Here is a 26671-nt window from a genome sequence, read left to right as displayed (position 1 = left end):
GTCACTGGCGAAATTTCGTTCGTGTGTTGCGCATAGTATGGCAATATTTATGTTTTGCTGTCTATACAATAAGTTTCATCCCGCTGATTGCAATAACTCTCACGAATAGACGATCAGTTAGGATTCTGCAGTAATACAGTTTAGCTGTATTTTTGCACTACGTATCAGGACAAAAAGCAACTGTAAATATGTCATATATACTAATTTGATTATTAGTCATACCTCCTGATGTTTCACTTCAAAAAAGGGCAAACAAAAGAATCCAACTATCAATTACTACCAGATACTCCGCAAAAAATCGAATAAAGAAACGCTACTACCAAGAATGGAATACGGACCAGCGGTCTGGTAATATGTAGACAGGGCAGAGCATACTAAGTTTTTGGGTGTACATATAAATGAGAATCTTTATTGGAAAATTCATATTTTGGATCTTCTAAAGCGACTAGCTTCAGCAACTTTTGCAGTCAGAATGATTGCCAATTTTGAGGATACAGAAATTGTTGCGTTGGCAGAAAAGCCAACACCGCGCAAGTAGTGGAGGCCGAAATGCACGCGTTTTAGCTCACGCAGGCTGGCGTGAGGGGGGAAGAACTATACTGACGTGAGGTCTGGAACATGACAAGGAATTAGAATTCAGAAAGCGGACGTAATTAGTTTGATACTTAACTTTAATCCATTAATGATGAACGTCGCTCTTAATGGTACATGAGTCACAATATTATCTGTTCAGAAAATAGTACTTATAGTAACAATATGGCGCCTTGCTAGGTCGTACCAAATGACGTAGCTGAAGGCTATGCTAAACTGTCACCTCTGCAAATGAGAGGGTATGTAGACAGTGAACCATCGCTAGCAAAGTCGGCTGTACAACTGGGGCGAGTGCTAGGGAGTCTCTCTAGACTAGACCTGCCGTGTGGCGGCGCTCGGTCTGCAATCACTGATTGTGGCGACACGCGGGTCCGACGTATACTAACGGACCGCGGCAGATTTAAAGGCTACCACCTAGCAAGTGTGGTGTCTGGCGGTGACACCACAGAAATTAGTAAGTTAACATGCATACTTTCATTCTCTGATGTCATACGGAATAATATTTTGGAGTAACTCAACACTTAGACAATAAGTATTCACTGCTGAAAATGAAGTGGTTAGAGTAATGTGTGGGGTTCATAGTCGAACGTCTTGTACGCATCTTTTTAAAAGATTGGGAATTCTTACAATAGCCTCACAGTACATTTACTAATGAAATTTGTTATCAACAACATGGACCAGTTTAAAAACAACAGTGACATTCATGATTATAACGCCAGAAAAAAGAAAGACTTTTACTACTCAACCTATCTTTGGCACAGAAAGGGGTAAAATAGCTGCTATAAAAATTTTTGACAAATTACCAGATGAAATCAAATGTCTGACAGACAGCAGTAATAGCTTCAAAAATAAACTGAAATCATATCTCCTTGACAACTCCTTCTATACCATAGATGAATTCTTGAATAGGAGTAAATAAATCTACTAATATGCGTGTTGTGCCCTTTAAGGGAATGGGGTGAATAACAGAAATATTAATCTTTAACACTGTACTGTAATATATACACACATTAAAAAATTCTTGTTTCATATGTGCATTTCTTGTGCACTTGACACGTCCCACATCATAACGGCCTCCGTACTGTGTGATTGATCAATGGAGCACGCAACCAACCAACTAACTAAGTCGCCGCTCAACCGCCGATCTCCCTCTGCTAGGTTCGCAGAATGACGGGTACCCAAGCTGCAATTCGAAAACAGAAAAACGTTAATTACTCTAACATTATCCCCTAATATATTAATAAAAAATGTTCGTTTTTTTGACGACCTTTCATTGTATAGCATTGAAAATACAACCTTCGCCACAATCTTTGACCTCGATTTTTTTCAAATCTACGGAGTGCCTAGCAAAAAGCCGATACATGTCTCTCTTTATTTTCAATATAGAACGTCCTTGTAAAACTTGATCAACATCAATCTTTTATTGGTCGTAACTCCGCAACTAAACACTTGCGGACCTATGTTTACACGAACTTTTTTCTTTAGTTTTACTTTTAGAACAAGATATTAAAATATTTGCATATCTTCGTGAATCATCCTGTATAGTCCACTCACAAAGGCGGTAGCTTATAAAACCCTGATTTGAGCAATATTTGAATATTGCTCGTCAATATGGGATTCGAGAGGAAAGGGAGGAGATACAGAGAAGAGCAGCACGTTTCTTTATAGTTCCATTTAAATTAAGGGCGATAGTGTCACGCAGATGCTGAGCCAACTCCAGAGGTGAGCGCTGCAACAGAGGTTTTCTGCATCGAGGAGTGGTCTGCTGTTTCAGTTCCGAGAGCGTACGTCCCTAGAACAGCCGACTAATCCATTGCTTCACGGAAAGACCGGGAAGGTAAAATCAGAGACATTCGAGGTGACCCTGAGCTTACCAGGAATTATTCTTCCCGCGAATCTTTCGCGAATGGAACAGGAAAAGAGCGAAGCGACATTGGTCACAAAGTACCCTCCGCTACACACTGTAAAGCGGCTTATGGAGTATAGATGTGCATGTAGACACAACTGTACCTTAGGAGCAAAGCAACTCATGACGATTAAAGCAACAATTGTATTTCCCATTCATCACGATTCTTCCGGGACGTGCCGATTTTAACCCTTTATTTGGCAGTGTTGCTATCAAGCAACATCAGATTTACGTCGGCCTTATGGGACAACAAACACTTCCCGGTGCCTTTTACTGGCATTGTTGCCTCCTGGCAACGTTCCTTTACACACTGTGAATGCCAGTTGTTGTAATAGTTCAAGGTTTTCCACAAGAGATGGCAGTTTGTGCAGTGGTGTTACAGAGATCTCCTCGTGTGAGCAACAGGGGTGTCTTATTTTGGTTCTGAAAGAGTGGATTTCAATAAATTCGGAGTAATCTTAGAATATTTCCTTCAAGAAATACCCAGAGGTGAGTTTACAGCAGAAATATTTCAATCTAATATTGTTTTGAATTACGTAAATAGTATAAAACTTTTATGTTGCCTGTGAGCAACATTGCCCATAGTTGGGACATGTGCCATTAGTATATTACATATGATTACGGCGGATATTCAAAACAATAAAATCGTGACACTTGCAAGCTCATTTTGTGGTGTCCAGCCACTCTCAACAGTAAAATGATGGGACAACAATGAAAAAAGAAGAATTGATGTGCCCTGTCCCAGTATTGTACGTCAGTAAAACAAGCATATGGGAGGAGTTGATCTTGCTGGTATGCTGATAGAGCTCTACAGACTGCCAATGACAACTAGGTGTTGGTACATGAGATTGATTGGATTTATGCTAGATCTGAGTGTTGTAAATGCCTGGCTGGTATTTCGAAGAGAATTTCTGGACAAGAAGACCTCACTGAAGTCATTCAGGGCAGATATTGCCAATGGTTTGATGTTTTCAGGGAAAAGGAAAGTAGGAAGGCCCTCAGTAGACATAAGACCACCACAAAAGAAGAGGAGGAAGCCAACAGCTCCGACTGTTACACAAGATGTCGGATTTGATAATACGGAGCATTGGCCTATACGGTCCCAAAGGTCGTTGTCATTATTGTCCATCTGGATTTTCAAAATGCAATCTAGTATTGTGCTTCGTTCCAAAGAGGAACTTTTTCCAAAAATTCCATTGCAAGAAGAACTAGAAAGGAAAATGAAACAGGTCTATTACACAGCAGGAATGCATAAATGTGTTTATAAATTAAATTATTCACGTACAGGAAACGTTTTTCTTGAGGTTATTGGCAAACACTTTTTTTCCATAATATGTATAAATGTGGTCTACTGCTGGCAATGTTGCTTGTAAGCAACACTTCATAATTCTCATAATTTTTGTCAAAAATTTCTAAAACTGACTGAATTGTATTTCTTTAAGCATAATAAATAAATATAAGCACTGAAAAATTTTTGTTTTTTTTTGTTTTTATTTTCACCATTTGCCAAATAAAGAGTTAAACAAAATGCCCCGGTGTGCCCGAATCCTCTGTGGCGACAGCGAAATGTCGCTGGTTTTCTTTTTACATAGCGTGATCTTTTTTCTTTCATAACAGATCACCATTCCTGATACAATTTTTTGCTCGCCTGAAGTTTTGGAAAGTTGGCATTCGCACGAAAAAACTAACCAATACTGGTTGTCAAGTTCAATATAACACACCGACTCTACTGCAAACTCATCGGCACAGTGAGCTTGTAAACAGCAGCACATTTTCTAACTTCGGTGGGTTGTATTATTGCACGGTAGTTCAAGGTTTCCAGCACTTGCGGCAGTGACTTTGCTAAACTTTATCTTAATATTATCTGTCTTGACTACGGGAACACGCAAGTCCAAACCAAACATTAAGACGCTGTAAGAATTCCTGTTTACTGAGGGAGACGAGGAGAACGCTGAGTATACGTGCAGCTTGTGATGTGAAAGTTGACGCTGGACACGAAGGATGTAACCGGCACAGCAAGCCATATTCTTGTTAACTCTTCAAGACAAAAAATAAACAAATAGATAACTATTAATCGGTGAAGGTAGTTTCAGCCAAGGATAAGCAACAAGAAGCTACATTCACACAGCACACAGCAACACACAAGCAGAGTTTCCCAGACTATGTAGTGCTCCACTGACGCAATTAAATCGTTGTTTTCAAGTAAGTTCTAGTACTCCCACAAGGGAACCTCCCCATCGCACCCCCCTCAGATTTAGTTATACGTTGGCACAGTGGATAGGCATTGAAAAACTGAACACAGATCAATCGAGAAAACAGGAAGAAGTTGTGTGGAACTATGAAAAAAATTTGTAAAATATACAAATTGAGTAGCACATGTGCAACATATGCAACATTAAGGAGATTGTAACGCAAGGAGCGCCGTGGTACCGTGGTTAGCGTGAGTAGCTACGGAACGAGAGGTCCTTGGTTCAAGTCTTCCCTCGAGTGAAAAGTTTTCTTTCTTTATTTTCGCAAAGTTATGATCTGTCCGTTCGTTCATTGACGCCTCTGTTCACTGTAATAAGTTTAGTGTCTGTGTTTTGCGACCGCACCGCATAACCGTGCGATTAGTAGACGAAAGGACGTGCCTCTCCAATGGGAACCGCCGGCCGCGGCGGTCTAGTGGTTCTAGGCGCGCAGTCCGGATCCGCGGGGCTGCTACGGTCGCAGGTTCGAATCCTGCCTCGGGCATGGATGTGTGTGATGTCCTTAGGTTAGTTAAGTTTAAGTAGTTCTAAGTTATAGGGGACTGATGACCACAGAAGATAAGTTCCATAGTGCTCAGAGCCATTTTTTCCAATGGGAACCGAAAACATTTGATCGCAAGGTCGTAGGTCAACCGATTCCTCCACAGGAAAACACGTCTGATACATTCTATACGACACTGGTGACGGCATGTGCGTCACATGACAGGAATATATTGTCAACCCACCTAACTTGTACACTTGGCGAATGGGTAAAAAGATTCTTCTACCTTGTACGATTTAGGTTTTCTTGTGGATGTGATAATCACTCCCAAAAAAGTGATGAAAACATAAGAGTTTGTCACATAAACTGCAACAAATGAATGCAACAGTTTCACAGTCGCACGGTTTTGCCTGTGCTCTGTCAAAACATATGTTTTTAACGTTTTCAAATTTTTCGGTGTGTAGATCGTCAAATCCTGCATATGTCCAAGCAAATCTGAACATGTCCTGGAATTTTGGAGAGCGGCTGCTCACGCTAACCACAGGACCACGGCGCTCCTGAGTTCACATCTCCTTGATGTTGCCTATCTTGCGCGTGGACTAGTCAGTTTGTATATTTTGCTCATTTTTTTCATAGTTCACACAACTTCCTCGTGTTTTCTCGACTCATCTGTGTTCAGTTTTTCAAGGCCTATCCACTGTGCCAACGTACAACTAAATCTGAGGGGGGTGCGATGGGGAGGTTCCCTTGTCAGGCACAAAACTGAACCAGTTATCACGAACGTGCCTGCGCCTTCAGCTATGGAACAAACAACAGAGGAACTGAAAGAGATACAGTTTATTTCTGTGATGATAGCTTCTTCCAGCCGCGCTGACTTCAGTCTGCAGGCAGAGAGATTATCATCTAGTGGTGTTGCAGTTCCTCTTATTTCCGTGTTTGTTAATAAAACTGGATGAGGAATTCAGCCTTATGCAAGACACCTGTGGAGTTTTGTTTCACCCAGACATGTTTCAGCACTTTTTGTGCCATCTTCAGTGGGTTACGGTATTTCCTTTCCGTAAAATTGTTATCACATATCAACGTTTAGAGAAAACATTTGGTTCAAAATATTTACATTTGTGAATGAAGTGACTGCTGTGAAATGTTATACATGATTTGTTTACCGTTCACAGTTGAGATATGTATTACTGGGCCGATGCATCGTATGTTGTTTATTACAGTATGTCTAAAGTTCTGGTTTTACGTGAAGTTATTGAATGTTTATGTTGGTAACTGTGAGCCTGCTACACAATCCACAACTTGTCATCTGCAAACAGCAAAACGTATTTTTGTATTACACTAATACAAAAATACGTTTTGCTGTTTGCAGATGACAAATTGTAGATTGTTTAGCAGACTCACAGTTACCAACATAAACATTCAATACCTTCATGTAAGGTATGTAAATTAATGCATACAGCAATCATTTTTCCCAATAAGCTATAAAAGCAGAACTTTAGACATTTTGTAATAGACAATATTCAATGCATCAGACCAGTAATACATATATAAACTGTGAACTGTAAATAAACCATGTATGCCATTTGACAACAATCACTTCATTCACAAATGTAAATATTTTGGAACAAATGTATTCTCTAAACGTTAATATGTAATCACAATTTTACGGATAGGAAATAAAGTAACCCACCGAAGATAGCACAATAAGTGCTGGAACATGTCTGGGTAAAACAAATCTCCTTAGGTGTCTTGCATAAGGCGGAATTTCTCATCTAATCATAGAGAGCGTTGTTAAACTTCCGTGCTGAAACTGCAGAGCATTTCACTCCTTATGTCTCTTGAGATGTTAGAAAAGTTCGATCTCGAGAGAAAGATTGCAGCAGTTTCGGTTGACAACATAAATACGAATTATTGAGGAAAGGAAACGAAAGCTAAAAACAATACTCAATTTAAATTGCAAGAAAAAGAGTGAAAAAATTTAACAGATACGTGATGTCCCAGTGACATTGTGTACATTGTCCAAACTGGCGCAGACGACTTAAGCATTGACACAGAGCTCATAATTTGAGAAGCCTACAAATATTTCTATATGTATGCTGCACTTGTTGAGATAAAATCATATTGTGAGTTCGCTGAAGAAGAATACAAGAAACTTCTAGGTCACCGTAAAACTAGATGGTTATCTGATGTTTTCCAAGCATTAAAATCTTCCTTCCTGTCCCTTGACAAGTGTCCTATCACCCTAAAGATTCTTTTCAAAAATTCGTTCTTCTTAGTCACCCCTCGGTTCCTTTTCAAGCCAGTTGACAATTTTCTCCAACAGTACTCTGTGCGCCGAAAAAAATTGGAACTATAAATGAAGTTGCAGATAAGATAAATACGTTGCTCAACAAAATAGAAATCCGAAAAATTTTCGATGTCTGCAGTAAAACAGCAGTTACGTGAGTTGAAAAGTGAGCGCTTAGTGACTCGTGGTCAGTTTAACTGCACCAGCGCAGATTTCTGCGATGCCTGCACTGGATATGTTCGTCTTGGTGTGACCATTTCCGCAATCTCTTGAGCCAGTGGAGGGAGTCGTTCTGAATAAAACACCAGTTGGAGTGTTCAAGAACTGTACAGTTTTGTCAGATCGGTGCTATGAGCTTCACTTTAGTTTAGGGAGCACGGTTTGAAGAGTACTGTTGTGTAAACAAACACTGTGAAGGCCAAGTGATGGACTAGAATATGAAATCAAATGCCAGGGTCAGTGAAAAATGTCAAGAGATTTCTTCCCCATTTTCAAAATAAGCGAGTGTATCTAAAACATATTAGAAGCTTGATTGAATTTCCACTAGCTACTCCACGTTCTATCGAAAGAATGATTCAGTAATGATTGATTTGTGGCCAGGTGAAAAAAAAACCAGACACAAGTTAGAAATCGTAAAAGCGCTGGTAATGATAAAAACCACATTTGTTACCTTTTCTTGTACGGTCTTCTACAATTTGAAACACGAAAAAAATAAACTTCTAGAGCAAATGCACATCATTAAAAATACTTGTCAAGTATCTGTACACTCATCATCTTCAAAGAACAATGTATCAAATTTTGTTTATATTTACATCAACACTGTGCACGCAATACCGCTGTTGAACTCTCATCAGGCACATTATGTGAAATTAATTATTATTAAGTCCATATTGACTGCAATTCAGTCGCATCCTGATTCCTACTCATGTGTCACGTATTTTAGTGCATCACTTTGAAAATGTCCTGAGTTTAGTAAAAAATAATATGGGAACCCTTGACATGTTCTATTAAAGATCTTTCCTTAGGTGTGACAGTATGGTTGAACTCGTAACTGCAAGAACTGCTACATTCTTACCACGACATAGAACAGACGTGACAACGTGGTATCAGAAGACCATAAGGATGGCGCACTCACACAGTAACTGAAGGCTATGATGATAGTTCCAATGTAGATTCCGTGTACATGTGGTAGGGTCTACATTGGAACTACAAATAGAAGTGTGAATACACGGTTGAAGGAACACAAAAGTCTTTGCCGACTAGGGAAAACAGACAAGTCAGCTGTGGGGGAAAATGCTCTACAGTCGGGTGATCACGCAGTGAAATTTTCGGAAACTGAGGTTTTATGCACTATGACGAACTATTATCCACGGCTATATAGAAAAGCCATCGAAATATATAAACTTGGGGATAATTTTAACAGATTGAAGAAGCCATGAAACTCAGCGATATATGGACAGTGGCACTACAGGATCGATGAGAAGTTTATATCTTTGACGTACTATGATCGATAGTTATATTTTATCCATGACATGGTTTATCTCTGCTGTCACGTGAAATCCAGACCACGCCCACTTTCCACGGTGTTTAGGCCGTTCTTCGACGTCCGGCTCGTCAGTCGGCAAGACTCAGCACAACGAGGAGCACCTCCGAAGATGACCAACGTAGCTTTGGACAAAACGTCAGGGATAGAAGAGTTGCATGGACCACGGCCATACAACCCGGAAGAACTATCGGCAGGATTAACCGTCCGTGTACTGACAACCAAGTGCAAGAGGCAAGGAACTCCATCACAGAAACTGACATCCGGCAAAAGTACAACATAGTGCTTGCACGTTCGCATTCAACATTCTGGCGGTTACACCGGTTATTAATGTACCAGCATTTCACTTTTGCTATAGCTTATGAGCCGTGGCGGCTCATATCGATAGTGCCACTCTGGTGGTTTATGTTTCCTGCCACGGTCAGGGCGGTAAGCAGCGCCCTCTGGAGCCTACGCGAGGAGTAACGAGGCGAGGTCCTGTGGGGGGTGTGCTCCGGGACGTGGTGGGAGACGGCTGTCGGGTTGACGCAGCGAGTGTGGGACCGGACCTATCGCATGGAGATATACAAGTTGGCTCTGAACGGAAGGCGCCGTAGCAAGCAGCGGGAAGCGGATGTCCTGTCATTTGTGTGAAGGAGTAACGATTTTGCATTGGATGTCCCAGTGGTTCCCCAGAGTTGGGTGGCTGCTTTCGGGAGAAGAGAATTGGTAAGAGCTTGTGTCTACGCTCTTTTCCGTACGATGTTGCTGCCCGCCGTTATAAACGGGTGAAAATCAGGCGCTTGTATTGACTATACAGGAAGTGGTGATGTAAAATTACATTTGTGATTGAGTCTCACTTGTATTATGACAATTTAGAGGTGAAAACTGTGGTGGTTTCATTAGGTCTGGTCCTTTGCTGTGCAACTAAGGGAATCAGTTATTTGGGGTAACTGAGGGAGCACCATTATGTTGGTCTAAGTGGTACGTTCTCCACGTTTTGTCTATGGCTTTGCGAATCGAAATTGTGGGGGAGTACATGTGTGAATAATTTGCTATTGTATTGATGGTTATGTAGTAAAGACTGTTCTCTGGTGTGTTAAATCACGCGCTGATTTGTAGCCAATCCAAGCAGAAGTTACCATTGCTACTTGCTTATGTGCTACTGTCCTTATGATTGGCGTTGTTTGTCTTTTGACTGTGGGTGTGCTCACTATTCATAAGGGTCGTCTGGTAAGGAAATTGCTTAAGCTTTAATTATATGTTGGTCTGTTTGCCTATCACATTGGCTTTCTATGCAGTAACTGAAGGAATGTGTATGGTGGTTCAAGCAACAAGAAGCTACATTCACACAGCACACAGCAACACACAAGCAGAGTTTCCCAGACTATGTAGTGCTCCACTGACGCAATTAAATCGTTGTTTTCAAGTAAGTTCTAGTACTCCCACAAGGGAACCTCCCCATCGCACCCCCCTCAGATTTAGTTATACGTTGGCACAGTGGATAGGCATTGAAAAACTGAACACAGATCAATCGAGAAAACAGGAAGAAGTTGTGTGGAACTATGAAAAAAATTTGTAAAATATACAAATTGAGTAGCACATGTGCAACATATGCAACATTAAGGAGATTGTAACGCAAGGAGCGCCGTGGTACCGTGGTTAGCGTGAGTAGCTACGGAACGAGAGGTCCTTGGTTCAAGTCTTCCCTCGAGTGAAAAGTTTTCTTTCTTTATTTTCGCAAAGTTATGATCTGTCCGTTCGTTCATTGACGCCTCTGTTCACTGTAATAAGTTTAGTGTCTGTGTTTTGCGACCGCACCGCATAACCGTGCGATTAGTAGACGAAAGGACGTGCCTCTCCAATGGGAACCGCCGGCCGCGGCGGTCTAGTGGTTCTAGGCGCGCAGTCCGGATCCGCGGGGCTGCTACGGTCGCAGGTTCGAATCCTGCCTCGGGCATGGATGTGTGTGATGTCCTTAGGTTAGTTAAGTTTAAGTAGTTCTAAGTTATAGGGGACTGATGACCACAGAAGATAAGTTCCATAGTGCTCAGAGCCATTTTTTCCAATGGGAACCGAAAACATTTGATCGCAAGGTCGTAGGTCAACCGATTCCTCCACAGGAAAACACGTCTGATACATTCTATACGACACTGGTGACGGCATGTGCGTCACATGACAGGAATATATTGTCAACCCACCTAACTTGTACACTTGGCGAATGGGTAAAAAGATTCTTCTACCTTGTACGATTTAGGTTTTCTTGTGGATGTGATAATCACTCCCAAAAAAGTGATGAAAACATAAGAGTTTGTCACATAAACTGCAACAAATGAATGCAACAGTTTCACAGTCGCACGGTTTTGCCTGTGCTCTGTCAAAACATATGTTTTTAACGTTTTCAAATTTTTCGGTGTGTAGATCGTCAAATCCTGCATATGTCCAAGCAAATCTGAACATGTCCTGGAATTTTGGAGAGCGGCTGCTCACGCTAACCACAGGACCACGGCGCTCCTGAGTTCACATCTCCTTGATGTTGCCTATCTTGCGCGTGGACTAGTCAGTTTGTATATTTTGCTCATTTTTTTCATAGTTCACACAACTTCCTCGTGTTTTCTCGACTCATCTGTGTTCAGTTTTTCAAGGCCTATCCACTGTGCCAACGTATAACTAAATCTGAGGGGGGTGCGATGGGGAGGTTCCCTTGTCAGGCACAAAACTGAACCAGTTATCACGAACGTGCCTGCGCCTTCAGCTATGGAACAAACAACAGAGGAACTGAAAGAGATACAGTTTATTTCTGTGATGATAGCTTCTTCCAGCCGCGCTGACTTCAGTCTGCAGGCAGAGAGATTATCATCTAGTGGTGTTGCAGTTCCTCTTATTTCCGTGTTTGCTAATAAAACTGGATGAGGAATTCAGCCTTATGCAAGACACCTGTGGAGTTTTGTTTCACCCAGACATGTTTCAGCACTTTTTGTGCCATCTTCAGTGGGTTACGGTATTTCCTTTCCGTAAAATTGTTATCACATATCAACGTTTAGAGAAAACATTTGGTTCAAAATATTTACATTTGTGAATGAAGTGACTGCTGTGAAATGTTATACATGATTTGTTTACCGTTCACAGTTGAGATATGTATTACTGGGCCGATGCATCGTATGTTGTTTATTACAGTATGTCTAAAGTTCTGGTTTTACGTGAAGTTATTGAATGTTTATGTTGGTAACTGTGAGCCTGCTACACAATCCACAACTTGTCATCTGCAAACAGCAAAACGTATTTTTGTATTACACTAATACAAAAATACGTTTTGCTGTTTGCAGATGACAAATTGTAGATTGTTTAGCAGACTCACAGTTACCAACATAAACATTCAATACCTTCATGTAAGGTATGTAAATTAATGCATACAGCAATCATTTTTCCCAATAAGCTATAAAAGCAGAACTTTAGACATTTTGTAATAGACAATATTCAATGCATCAGACCAGTAATACATATATAAACTGTGAACTGTAAATAAACCATGTATGCCATTTGACAACAATCACTTCATTCACAAATGTAAATATTTTGGAACAAATGTATTCTCTAAACGTTAATATGTAATCACAATTTTACGGATAGGAAATAAAGTAACCCACCGAAGATAGCACAATAAGTGCTGGAACATGTCTGGGTAAAACAAATCTCCTTAGGTGTCTTGCATAAGGCGGAATTTCTCATCTAATCATAGAGAGCGTTGTTAAACTTCCGTGCTGAAACTGCAGAGCATTTCACTCCTTATGTCTCTTGAGATGTTAGAAAAGTTCGATCTCGAGAGAAAGATTGCAGCAGTTTCGGTTGACAACATAAATACGAATTATTGAGGAAAGGAAACGAAAGCTAAAAACAATACTCAATTTAAATTGCAAGAAAAAGAGTGAAAAAATTTAACAGATACGTGATGTCCCAGTGACATTGTGTACATTGTCCAAACTGGCGCAGACGACTTAAGCATTGACACAGAGCTCATAATTTGAGAAGCCTACAAATATTTCTATATGTATGCTGCACTTGTTGAGATAAAATCATATTGTGAGTTCGCTGAAGAAGAATACAAGAAACTTCTAGGTCACCGTAAAACTAGATGGTTATCTGATGTTTTCCAAGCATTAAAATCTTCCTTCCTGTCCCTTGACAAGTGTCCTATCACCCTAAAGATTCTTTTCAAAAATTCGTTCTTCTTAGTCACCCCTCGGTTCCTTTTCAAGCCAGTTGACAATTTTCTCCAACAGTACTCTGTGCGCCGAAAAAAATTGGAACTATAAATGAAGTTGCAGATAAGATAAATACGTTGCTCAACAAATTAGAAATCCGAAAAATTTTCGATGTCTGCAGTAAAACAGCAGTTACGTGAGTTGAAAAGTGAGCGCTTAGTGACTCGTGGTCAGTTTAACTGCACCAGCGCAGATTTCTGCGATGCCTGCACTGGATATGTTCGTCTTGGTGTGACCATTTCCGCAATCTCTTGAGCCAGTGGAGGGAGTCGTTCTGAATAAAACACCAGTTGGAGTGTTCAAGAACTGTACAGTTTTGTCAGATCGGTGCTATGAGCTTCACTTTAGTTTAGGGAGCACGGTTTGAAGAGTACTGTTGTGTAAACAAACACTGTGAAGGCCAAGTGATGGACTAGAATATGAAATCAAATGCCAGGGTCAGTGAAAAATGTCAAGAGATTTCTTCCCCATTTTCAAAATAAGCGAGTGTATCTAAAACATATTAGAAGCTTGATTGAATTTCCACTAGCTACTCCACGTTCTATCGAAAGAATGATTCAGTAATGATTGATTTGTGGCCAGGTGAAAAAAAAACCAGACACAAGTTAGAAATCGTAAAAGCGCTGGTAATGATAAAAACCACATTTGTTACCTTTTCTTGTACGGTCTTCTACAATTTGAAACACGAAAAAAATAAACTTCTAGAGCAAATGCACATCATTAAAAATACTTGTCAAGTATCTGTACACTCATCATCTTCAAAGAACAATGTATCAAATTTTGTTTATATTTACATCAACACTGTGCACGCAATACCGCTGTTGAACTCTCATCAGGCACATTATGTGAAATTAATTATTATTAAGTCCATATTGACTGCAATTCAGTCGCATCCTGATTCCTACTCATGTGTCACGTATTTTAGTGCATCACTTTGAAAATGTCCTGAGTTTAGTAAAAAATAATATGGGAACCCTTGACATGTTCTATTAAAGATCTTTCCTTAGGTGTGACAGTATGGTTGAACTCGTAACTGCAAGAACTGCTACATTCTTACCACGACATAGAACAGACGTGACAACGTGGTATCAGAAGACCATAAGGATGGCGCACTCACACAGTAACTGAAGGCTATGATGATAGTTCCAATGTAGATTCCGTGTACATGTGGTAGGGTCTACATTGGAACTACAAATAGAAGTGTGAATACACGGTTGAAGGAACACAAAAGTCTTTGCCGACTAGGGAAAACAGACAAGTCAGCTGTGGGGGAAAATGCTCTACAGTCGGGTGATCACGCAGTGAAATTTTCGGAAACTGAGGTTTTATGCACTATGACGAACTATTATCCACGGCTATATAGAAAAGCCATCGAAATATATAAACTTGGGGATAATTTTAACAGATTGAAGAAGCCATGAAACTCAGCGATATATGGACAGTGGCACTACAGGATCGATGAGAAGTTTATATCTTTGACGTACTATGATCGATAGTTATATTTTATCCATGACATGGTTTATCTCTGCTGTCACGTGAAATCCAGACCACGCCCACTTTCCACGGTGTTTAGGCCGTTCTTCGACGTCCGGCTCGTCAGTCGGCAAGACTCAGCACAACGAGGAGCACCTCCGAAGATGACCAACGTAGCTTTGGACAAAACGTCAGGGATAGAAGAGTTGCATGGACCACGGCCATACAACCCGGAAGAACTATCGGCAGGATTAACCGTCCGTGTACTGACAACCAAGTGCAAGAGGCAAGGAACTCCATCACAGAAACTGACATCCGGCAAAAGTACAACATAGTGCTTGCACGTTCGCATTCAACATTCTGGCGGTTACACCGGTTATTAATGTACCAGCATTTCACTTTTGCTATAGCTTATGAGCCGTGGCGGCTCATATCGATAGTGCCACTCTGGTGGTTTATGTTTCCTGCCACGGTCAGGGCGGTAAGCAGCGCCCTCTGGAGCCTACGCGAGGAGTAACGAGGCGAGGTCCTGTGGGGGGTGTGCTCCGGGACGTGGTGGGAGACGGCTGTCGGGTTGACGCAGCGAGTGTGGGACCGGACCTATCGCATGGAGATATACAAGTTGGCTCTGAACGAAAGGCGCCGTAGCAAGCAGCGGGAAGCGGATGTCCTGTCATTTGTGTGAAGGAGTAACGATTTTGCATTGGATGTCCCAGTGGTTCCCCAGAGTTGGGTGGCTGCTTTCGGGAGAAGAGAATTGGTAAGAGCTTGTGTCTACGCTCTTTTCCGTACGATGTTGCTGCCCGCCGTTATAAACGGGTGAAAATCAGGCGCTTGTATTGACTATACAGGAAGTGGTGATGTAAAATTACATTTGTGATTGAGTCTCACTTGTATTATGACAATTTAGAGGTGAAAACTGTGGTGGTTTCATTAGGTCTGGTCCTTTGCTGTGCAACTAAGGGAATCAGTTATTTGGGGTAACTGAGGGAGCACCATTATGTTGGTCTAAGTGGTACGTTCTCCACGTTTTGTCTATGGCTTTGCGAATCGAAATTGTGGGGGAGTACATGTGTGAATAATTTGCTATTGTATTGATGGTTATGTAGTAAAGACTGTTCTCTGGTGTGTTAAATCACGCGCTGATTTGTAGCCAATCCAAGCAGAAGTTACCATTGCTACTTGCTTATGTGCTACTGTCCTTATGATTGGCGTTGTTTGTCTTTTGACTGTGGGTGTGCTCACTATTCATAAGGGTCGTCTGGTAAGGAAATTGCTTAAGCTTTAATTATATGTTGGTCTGTTTGCCTATCACATTGGCTTTCTATGCAGTAACTGAAGGAATGTGTATGGTGGTTCAAGACTGTAGGCTGACTGGTATTTGAACTGGTGTTGAGGTTAAGGGCGAGATCAGCATCCCGCAAACCCGCACGCTGCGCGTAGTTAAATGTTCCGCTATTGGGGAGCCGCCTCTCTGTTATTGGATTTTGTAAGGATACGTGACGAGTGCATCGGTGTAGTTTTTCGCGTGCTACATTGCGGGGTGTCGGTGCCGTCCTAGGGCTAGACTTGTGATGTATGTTATGTTGAAAGGGAATTAACTGCACCAAACTTAAGAGAGCTTTTAGTTGTTTTAGGTCTGTACATGGAATGATGCTGATATTTTGTCGATTGCGGCAATAACTTCCTGTGTGGGGAGATCCTCTGAGGGACTTGTTCTGTACTGTTGCAGTGCAGTCCATCTGAAACGTGCTGCTTAAAACTTGGGACTGCAGCTCTCTGATGTTATATATTACTGTTTAATCTTAAATGTCTTGGATGTAATATGGTTGTTGAGGACTATGTAATTTTCATCGCTGGTTCCTTAAAGGAAGTATTTCGTTTTAAAATATGTGCTCGATCAGAGCCTATTTAAATATGATTTTCACTCATCATTCAAATTTTCTAGTCTTGCTTTCTTAAAAGGCTTTCAGTTAAATGATTGCTATTTGCCTGTTTAAATGTTTGAGTGACTTAAAGGAAAAGAATATTATTTAGTAATTTGTACTGATTGTTTCTTTTGGGTAATACCTGACTTATGTGCTCAATAAATGAGTGTCTAGTCAATGGTGATGCACTGTTCTATTGCTAGTCTACCCCTTCCACTCCACAGCCTATTGAGCTGCTTTGTGTCGGAATTGTGTTCAGAACACCCCTCTGACCTGACACCTCAGCTTATCTTGCGCTTGCATTGACAGTGATCCTGCAGTATTAATCACTTAAATATGTTATCTAGACAAATGTATTCCCGAAATTTCGTTAATCTACATTAATAATTTTTCACTGTTGCGATTTTTTTTCCGTCGGTGGATCGTACGACTCTGAGGATGCTGTGCTAGTCCGGTTACATTGGATTACAAGGATGATGCACATCAAATGAATTCGCAATTGCTAATAATGACTACTATCAGCTGTAGAAAGCGATGACAATGACAATTTGTGCCGGGCCGAGACTCGAATCAGGATTTCCCGCATATCGCAAGTGGGACATGCACATGCGTCCAAACGGACTTTGCACCGTAATCAGAATGCACTGCAATATCGTATAAGGATGTGGTGTTTGCTTGGTTCTAGAAGGTTATGCTCACCTGGTACCAGAGGGCTATGAGTATGGTGCCCGTCTTTAGCGTGCAGCCGCAGCAGCAGCTCTTAAACAGCACACCAGTAGACATCTTGGTTCGTTGTCAGTGACTCTCCCACGATAATTTCTGTGTCCTCGGCGCCTCTGTGCTCGCTGACTCTGAAACAAAAAACAGAAGGGTCACGTAAATTGCACCTGATAGTGATCAACTACAGAGAATAACGGCCCCATTTATTTTAGTGTCTACACTGATCGTTCATTAGGTGCTGCTCTCGTTTTTCATTGCAGTGAAGGCAGTCAGCAATTAGAAGACATCTGACTTTTGAAATGCGCACGGGTTCGCAGTGCAGTTATTTGGACTATTTACAAAGTCCAGCTGCATTGATGTCATCACAAAATCGTTCGAACGACTCGAAGCACTATGGGACTTAACATCTGCGGTCATCAGTCGCCTAGAAAAAAAAATGGTTCAAATGGTTCTGAGCACTATGGGACTCAACTTCTGAGGTTATTAGTCCCCTAGAACTTAGAACTACTTAAACCTAACTAACCTAAGGACATCACACACATCCATGCCCGAGGCAGGATTCGAACCAGTGACCGTAGCGGTCGCGCGGTTCCAAACTGAAGCGCCTAGAACCGCTCGGCCACACCGGCCGGCAAAAGTTGTTGTGATGCCTCGTGTAAGGAGGACAAATGCGTACCATCACGTTTTCGACTTTAATAAAGGTCGGATTGTAGCCTATCGCGATTGAGGTTTATCGTATCGCGACATTGCTGCTCGCGTTGCTCGAGATCCAATGACTGTTAGCAGAATATGGAATCGGTCGGTTCAGGAGGGCAATACGGGACGCCGTGCTGGATCCCAACGGCCTCGTATCACTAGCAGTCGGGATGACAGGCATCTTACCCGCATGGCTCTAACGGATCGTGCAGCCACGTCTCGATCCCTGAGTCAACAGATGGGGACGTTAGAAAGACAACAACTATCTGCACGAACAGTTCGACGACGTTTGCAGCAGCATGGACTATCAGCTCGGAGACCACGGCTGCGGTTGCCCTTGACGCTGCACCACACACAGGAGCGCCTGCGATGATGTACTCAACGACGAACCTGGGTGCACGATGGCAAAACGTCATTTTTTCGGATGAATCCAAGTTTCGTTTCCAGCATCATGAGAGTCGCATCCGTGTTTGGCGACATCGCGGTGAACGCACATTGGAGGCGTATATTCGTCATCGCCATATTGGCGTATCACCCGGCGTGATGGTATGGGGTGCCATTGGTTACACGTCTCGGTCACCTCTTGTTCGCATTGACGGTACCTTGAACAGTGGGCGTTACATGTCAGATGTGTTACGACCCGTGGCTATACCCTTCATTCGATCCCTGCGAAACCCTACATCTGAGCAGGATAATGTACGACCACATGTTACAGGTCCTGTGCGGGCCTTTCTGGATACAGAAAATGTTCAACTGCTGCCCAGGCCAGCACATCCTCCAGATCTCCCACCAATTGAAAACGTCTGGTCAATGGTGGCCGAGCAACTGGCTCGTCACAATTCGCCAGTCACTACTGTTGATGAACTGTGGTATCGTGTTGAAGCTGCATGGGCAGCTGTACCTGTTCACGTCATCCAAGCTCTGACTCAATGCCCAGGTGTATCAAGGCCGTTATTACGGCCAGAGGTGGTTGTTCTGGGTACTGATTTCCCAGGATCTATGCACCCAAATTGCGTGAAAATGTAATCACACGTCAGTTCTAGTATAATATATTTGTCCAATTAATACCCGTTTATCATGTGCATTTCTTCTTGGTGTAGCAGTTTTAATGGCCGGTAGTGTATACGAGGTCGACATTCGTGCCAGCGTCCACTTACGAAGAGAGCGGCTTGCGAGGCCAAGGGCACTGCGCTGTGGCGACTGCGTAACAGATGGCAGCACCGTCCTTCGTGGACGAAGAATCGAGGCCGAATACCTTGCCGTCCGAAGTCCGTTGTAGACTGTGAGCTGCCCGGTTGATTTCTTCTTCTATCAACAATTTTTTTCAAGCCAGCCGCTACATTTCCCAAATGCCGCTACCTGCTTCCACGACACGAAACACAGTATTTCTTTCAATATAACAAAGAAAGACAATATTATGTCTGGGTTACTACGTACCGGTATGTTTATTCGAATTACCAATTTGCGATGCCGATGGAATCAGATTCTCAAATGAGCCATTAAAAGTAGTAGATCAGTTTTCGTATTTGAGCAACAATGGTCGAAGTACAGACGATAAAAAACGCAGACTGTCAATAGCGAGAAAAGTGATTCTAAAAAAGGGAAATTTGTTTATACCTAGTAAAATTAAGTTTTATTATATTTTTTACTTTTATTATTGTATTCTTCCGTTGCTTCTTGCTGGAACAATTCCATATTTAAGATTGAATAACAAGTGCACTGTTTTTATTATGCTGATTTTTGTTTATTTCTAAATAATTTTTGGTTTATGAGGCCTCTTTCAGGAAGCAACTGTCTAGCGTCTGCGGTGTCCCCTATTTCTTTTAGGTAACCAAACACTGTAAGCGAATGAACAATCCACTTGGACAGATGTTGAGCACCTGACACTTTACGCAATGAACAATATTGAACACAATAATTAGAATACACAATACATTACAGTATTACCGGTTATGTGGTTAGTACAGCATTACATGTATGTTTGCTGTACAACATAAATGAAGAGCGCTCAGATGGCCAGTCCCTCAAATAATGTGAAGACCTTACAAAATTTTGGATTCTAAACATATAACCAGTAATACTGCAATATCGTGTAATTTAATTACTTATTGGGCTTGATATTGTCCATTGCATAAAGTTTTGTGTTAGCAGAAGAGCCAACACCGTGTTACGAGTGGAGGCCGAAATGCACGCGTTTTAGCTCAAGCAGGCTGGCGTGAAGAGGGAAGAACTATACTGACGTGAGGTCTGGAACATGACAAGGAATGAGAATTCAGAAAGCGGACGTAATTAGTTTGATACTTAACTTTAATCCATTAATGGTCAACGTCGCTCTTGACGGTACATGATTCACAATATTACCTGCTCAGAATACATTCTTGAAGATAGTAATTGTAGCAACTGAATATGGCGCCTTGATAGGTCGTAGCAAATGACGTAGCTGAAGGCTATGCTAAACGGTCGTCTCGGCAAATGAGAGCGTATGTAATCAGTGAACCATCGCTAGCAAAGTCGGCTGTACAACTGGGGCGAGTGCTAGGGAGACTCTCTAGACTAGACCTGCCGTGTGGCGGCGCTCGGTCTGCAATCACTTATAGTGGCGACACGCGGGTCCGACGTATACTAACGGACCGCGGCAGATTTAAAGGCTACCACCTAGCAAGTGTGGTGTCTGGTAGTGACACCACACAAGGTGTAATTTCAACGTTAAAAAACAAGTTTGCTGCACTACACTCCGTGCAAGTGGATTGTACGTGACTTCGTGGGCTTCCCGGCGTGGTACGCCTTGGAAGGTCCTTCGGGTTTGCTGCCGGACCCTAAAATCATTTCGATTGAATATTTCGGCGATCCATTTGCTCGCAAACTTCAGGAGAACGGCGTTGCCGCTGCTCCTGCGTCCCGCTGGGAACTGTTCTCAGTTGAATCGGGTTGATTTTGGGATCCGGCAGCATACTCGAAGAGACTTTCAAGTGGATTCTGTCTTTCTCTATAACATTTGGTTTGTTGTTGTTGTTGTGGTCTTCAGTCCTGAGACTGGTTTGATGCAGCTCTCTATGCTACTCTATCCTGTGCAAGCTTCTTCATCTCCCAGTAACTACTGCAACCTACATCCTTCTGAATCTGCTTAGTGTATTCATCTCTTGGTCTCCCTCTACGGTTTTTACCCTCCACGCTACCCTCCAATGCTAAATTTGTGATCCCTTGATGCCTCAGAATATGCCCTATCAACCGTTCCCTTCTTCTTGTCAAGCTGTGCCACAAGCTCCTCTTCTCCCCAATTCTATTCAATACCGCCTCATTAGTTATGTGAGCTACCCATCTAATTTTCAGCATTCTTCTGTAGCACCACATTTAGAAAGGTTCTATTCTCTTCTTGTCCAAACTACTTATCGTCCATGTTTCACTTCCATACATGGCTACACTCCATACAACTACTTTCAGAAACGACTTCCTGACACTTAAATCTATACTCGATGTTAACAAATACCTCTTCTTCAGAAACGCTTTCCTTGCCATTGTCAGTTTACATTTTATATCCTCTCTACATCGACCATCATCAGTTATTTTGCTCCCCAAATAGCAAAACTCCTTTACTACTTTAAGCATCTCATTTCCTAATCTAATTCCCTCAGCATCACCCGACTTAATTCGACTACATTCCATTATCCTCGTTTTGCTTTTGTTGATCTTCATATTATATCCTCCTTTCAAGACACAGTCCATTCCGTGCAACTGCTCTTCCAAGTCCTTTCCTGTCTCTGACAGAATAACAATGTCATCGGCGAACCTCAAAGTTTTTATTTCTTCTTCATGGATTTTAATACCTACTCCGAACTTTTCTTTTGTTTCCTTTATTGCTTGCTCAATATACAGATTGAATAACATCGGGGATAGGCTACAGCCCTGTCTCACTGCTTTCCCAACCACTGCTTCCCTTTCATGTCCCTCGACTCTTATAACTGCCATTTGCTTTCTGTACAAATTGTAAATAGCCTTTCGCTCCCTGTATTTTACCCCTGCCACCTTCAGAATTTGAAAGACAGTATTCCAATCAACATTGTCAAAAGCTTTCTCTAAGTCTACAAATGCTAGAAACGTGGGCTTGACCTTCCTTAATCTTTCTTCTAAGATAAGTCGTACGGTCATAAAACTAATAATTTCGTGTCGAACACGGGACGAAAAATTAAAAAAAAGCCGCGAACCTAACCATTTTGTCTGAGGATATCGCGCGGTATAAGAGACGTAAGTACCTCTAAAATACTCCGAAAACTCTGACCATCGGTTTGTCGAGTGTCTACGGATCAAGCGAGACACGTATTCGCTTATTTTGACTCCTCTTCCACTGAAGGAAGTTCCTGGAAACTCTGAGGTTGGATTTTACGTGTTCTGCTCGTTGCAATGCTTGAGAGATATTAAACGTAGTCGCTGCCGCGCATCGCTGCTTGCAGATGCAAAAGAGTGTCTTCAATTTCAGTAGAAACGCCAGCGCTCTGAAAGTCTGGCGTAGGTGGAGAACAAGGAAAGAGCGGCGTCTAATTGTTTCCCGGAACTCCTGTGTTTCTGACTGGCGCTTTCCTCTCTGCCGCTCCCCTAAGGGCCAGATTTCGCAAGCCGCTCTCGGTAGAGGACGAAGGGACGCGTCGACCTGCTAAAAGGCGATAACATCGCCTGTTGACGTTACAGCCCAGCGCAGTCGCGATGCGCGCGGTCTGAAAATGCACAGTCGGAACTTGAATCCTCTCTCGCAACTCCGTCCATTGTATGAAGCGTCGGTTCGCCTCGCCGCTCAAACCTTCATCCCTGTAGTATAAGCGTGAATTTAGTGATATTTAAAAAAACTGCAACTACACCATTCGTTCTTGCTACAGTAGCAACATCTCACCGCTACGCAGGTTAACTGTCAAATAGGCGGTGGCAGGGGTAAAATACAGGGAGCGAAAGGCTATTTACAATTTGTACAGAAACCAGATGGCAGTCATAAGAGTCGAAGGGCACGAAAGGGAAGCAGTGGTTGGGACGGGAGCGAGACAGGGCTGTAGCCTATCCCCGATGTTATTCAATCTGTATATTGAGCAAGCAATGAAGGAAACAAAAGAAAAATTCGGAGTAGGTATTAAAATCCATGGAGAAGAAATAAAAACTTGAGGTTCGCCGATGACATTGTAATTCTGTCAGAGACAGCAAAGGACTTTGAAGAGCAGTTGAATGGAATGGACAGTGCAAATGGTTCAAATGGCTCTGAGCACTATGGGACTCAACTGCTGAGGTCATTAGTCCCCTAGAACTTAGAGCTAGTTAAACCTAACTAATCTACGGACATCACAAACATCCATGCCCGAGGCAGGATTCGAACCTGCGACCGTAGCGGTCTTGCGGTTCCAGACTGCAGCGCTTTTAACCGCACGGCCACTTCGGCCGGCGGAATGGACAGTGTATAGAAAGGAGGATATAAGATGAACATCAACAAAAGCAAAACAATGATAATGGAGTGTAGTCGAATTAAGTCGGGTGATGCTGAGGGAATTAGATTAGGAATGAGACATTTAAAGTAGTAAAGGAGTTTTGCTAGTTGGGGAGCAAAATAACTGATGATGGTCGAAGCAGAGAGGATATAAAATGGAGACTGGGAATGGCAAGGAAAGCGTCTCTGAAAAAGAGAAATTTGTTAACATCGAGTATAGATTTAAGTGTCAGGAAGTCGTTTCTGAAAGTATTTGTATGGAGTGTAGCCATGTATGTAAGTGAAACATGGACGATAAATAGTTTGGGCAAGAAGAGAATATAAGCTTTTGAAATGTGGTGCTACAGAACAATCCTGAAGATTAGATGGGTAGATCGCATAACTACTGACGACGTATTGAATAGGATTGGGGAGAAGAGAAATTTGTGGCACAACTGGACTAAAAGAACGGATCGATTGGTAAGACATGTTCTGAGGCATCAAGGGATGACCAATTTAGTATTGGAGGGCAGTGTCGAGGGTAAAAATCGCAGAGGGAGACCAAGAGATGAATACACTAAGCAGATTCAGAAGGATGTAGGCTGCAGCAGATACTGGGAGACGAAGAAGCTTGCACAGGATAGGGTAGCATGGAGAGCTGCATCAAACCAGTCTCTGGACTGAAGACCAAAACAACAACAACAACAACAGCTTCACAAGAAGTCCGCAGAAATTAAAAATAACCTAAATTGGAACGATCACATAGATAATGTTGCGGGTAGAGCAAACCAAATACTGCGATTCATTGGTGGGGCACTTAGCAGGTGCAACAGGTCTACTAAAGAGACTGCTTACACCACGCTTGTCCGCCCCATCCTGGAGTATTGATGTGCTGTGTAGAATCCGCATCAGGTGGGACTGACGAATTACGTCGAAAAAGTTCATAGAAGGGCAGCTCGTTTTGTATTACCGCGAAATAGGGGAGATAGTGAACAGACATGATAGTGGCAATCATTAAAACAAAGGCGTTTTTCGTTGCGACGGGATCTTCTCATGAAATTTTAATCACCAGTTTTGTTCTCCTTCTTTACTGCACCATGAGCCCACAACGCCACCACACGATAATCAATTTCATGGCTTCCAGTGCTTATAACGTTTCTGCTCGTGTAGATTGCGCACTTGTCGCTGGGTTAAATGAGCCCTAGATATGTCAATTCTGATGCGGTATTTTGGCCACGGAGGCGGCAGTAGATTTAATGGTACAGGCCTGGCTATAAAAATACGAGAGGTGCTGGCTTGCAACACGATTTGCATCAGGGAGTCCTGTGCAGTAATTCTCCAGCTGAACAACAGCGGACTCGGCCCGCGGTTTCGCCGCAGTTGCAGCGACTCCGAGGAAAGTGAGGTCAGCTGGGTTTCCACAAGTCGCTGGCATTTCCACGGCTGGCGCACAGTAATTTGTGCTGTTAATAGCTGGCGTTGCGCCAGCTTCGGCGCCTTTGGGATTGACTGTCGGTGCTACCTTCCAACAAGCGTCTCGGCGCTAGCCTCCAGATACTGACTCGTATCTCATAGCGTGTATGTCGTATACAGGGGGTTACAAAAAGATACGGCCAAACTTTCAGGAAACATTCCTCACACACAAAGAAAGAAAATATGTTACGTGGACATCTGTCCGGAAACGCTTACTTTCCATGTTAGAGCTCATTTTATTACTTCTCCTCAAATCACATTAATCGTGGAATGGAAACACACAGCAACAGAACGTACCAGCGTGACTTCAAACACTTTCTAACAGGAAATGTTCAAAATGTCCCCCGATAGCGAGGATACATGCATCCACCCTCCGTCGCATGGAATCCCTGATGCGCTGATGCAGCCCTGGAGAATGGAGTATTGTATCACAGCCGTCCACAATGCGAGCACGAAGAGTCTCTACATTTAGTACAGGGGTTGCGTAGGCAAGAGCTTTCAAATGCCCCCATAAATGAAAGTCAAGAGGGTTGAGGTCAGGAGAGCGTGGAGGCCATGGAATTGGTCCGCCTCTACTAATCCATCGGTCACCGAATCTGTTGTTGAGAAGCGTACGAACACTTCGACTGAAATGTGCAGGAGCTCCATCGTGCATGAACCACATGTTGTGTCGTACTTGTAAAGGCACATGTTCTAGCAGCACAGGTAGAGTATCCCGTATGAAAACATGATAACGTGCTCCATTGAACGTAAGTGGAAGAACATGGGGCCCAATCAAGACATCACCAACAATGCCTGCCCAAACGTTCACAGAAAATCTGTGTTGATGACGTGATTGCACAATTGCGTGCGGATTCTCGTCAGCACATACATGTTTTTTGTGAAAATTTACAATTTGATCACGTTGGAATGAAGCCTCATCCGTAAAGAGAACATTTGCACTGAAATGAGGATTGACACATTGTCGGATGAACAATTCGCAGAAGTGTACTTGTGGAGGCCAATCAGCTGCTGATAGTGCCTGCACACGTTGTACATGGTACAGAAACAACTGGTTCTCCCGTAGCACTCTCCATACAGTGACGTGGTCACCGTTACCTTGTACAGCAGCAACTTCTCTGACGCTGACATTAGGGTTATCGTCAACTGCACGAAGAATTGCCTCGTCCATTGCAGGTGTCCTCGTCGTTCTAGGTCTTCCTCAGTCGCGAGTCATAGGCTGGAATGTTACGTGCTCCCTAAGACGCTGATCAATTGCTTCGAACGTCTTCCTGTCGGGACACCTTCGTTCTGGAACTCTGTCTCGATACAAACGTACCGCGCCACGGCTATTGCCCCGTGCTAATCCATACATCAAATGGGCATCTGCCAACTCCGCGTTTGTAAACATTGCACTGACTGCAAAACCATGTTCGTGATGAACACTAACCTGTTGATGCTACGTACTGATGTGCTTGATGCTGGTACTGCAGAGCAATGAGTCGCATGTCAACACAAGCACCGAAGTCAACATTACCTTCCTTCAATTGGGCCAACTGGCGGTGAGTCTAGGAAGTACAGTACATACTGACGAAACTAAAATGAGCTCTAACATGGAAATTAAACGTTTCCGGACACATGTCCACATAACATCTTTTCTTTAT

General features: G+C 42.6%; 1 protein-coding gene across 1 annotated transcript in view; it reads right to left on the bottom strand.

Moving 5' to 3' along the window:
- Positions 1 to 26671, bottom strand: part of LOC124717092 (lysosomal-associated transmembrane protein 4B-like) — a 233836-nt gene that overhangs the window by 47290 nt on the left and 159875 nt on the right. The window contains exon 2 of the mRNA XM_047243797.1: positions 17399 to 17550. Within this exon, the coding sequence (XP_047099753.1) occupies positions 17399 to 17482 (84 nt within the window). The 5' untranslated portion in view covers positions 17483 to 17550. The remainder of the gene's footprint in view (positions 1 to 17398; positions 17551 to 26671) is intronic.

The sequence above is a fragment of the Schistocerca piceifrons genome, chromosome 9 (assembly GCF_021461385.2).
Source record: "Schistocerca piceifrons isolate TAMUIC-IGC-003096 chromosome 9, iqSchPice1.1, whole genome shotgun sequence".
Classification (NCBI taxonomy): Eukaryota; Metazoa; Arthropoda; class Insecta; order Orthoptera; family Acrididae; genus Schistocerca; species Schistocerca piceifrons.
Note: the sequence above shows the minus strand (reverse complement) of the source record. Positions and strands in the feature narration are given on the sequence as shown.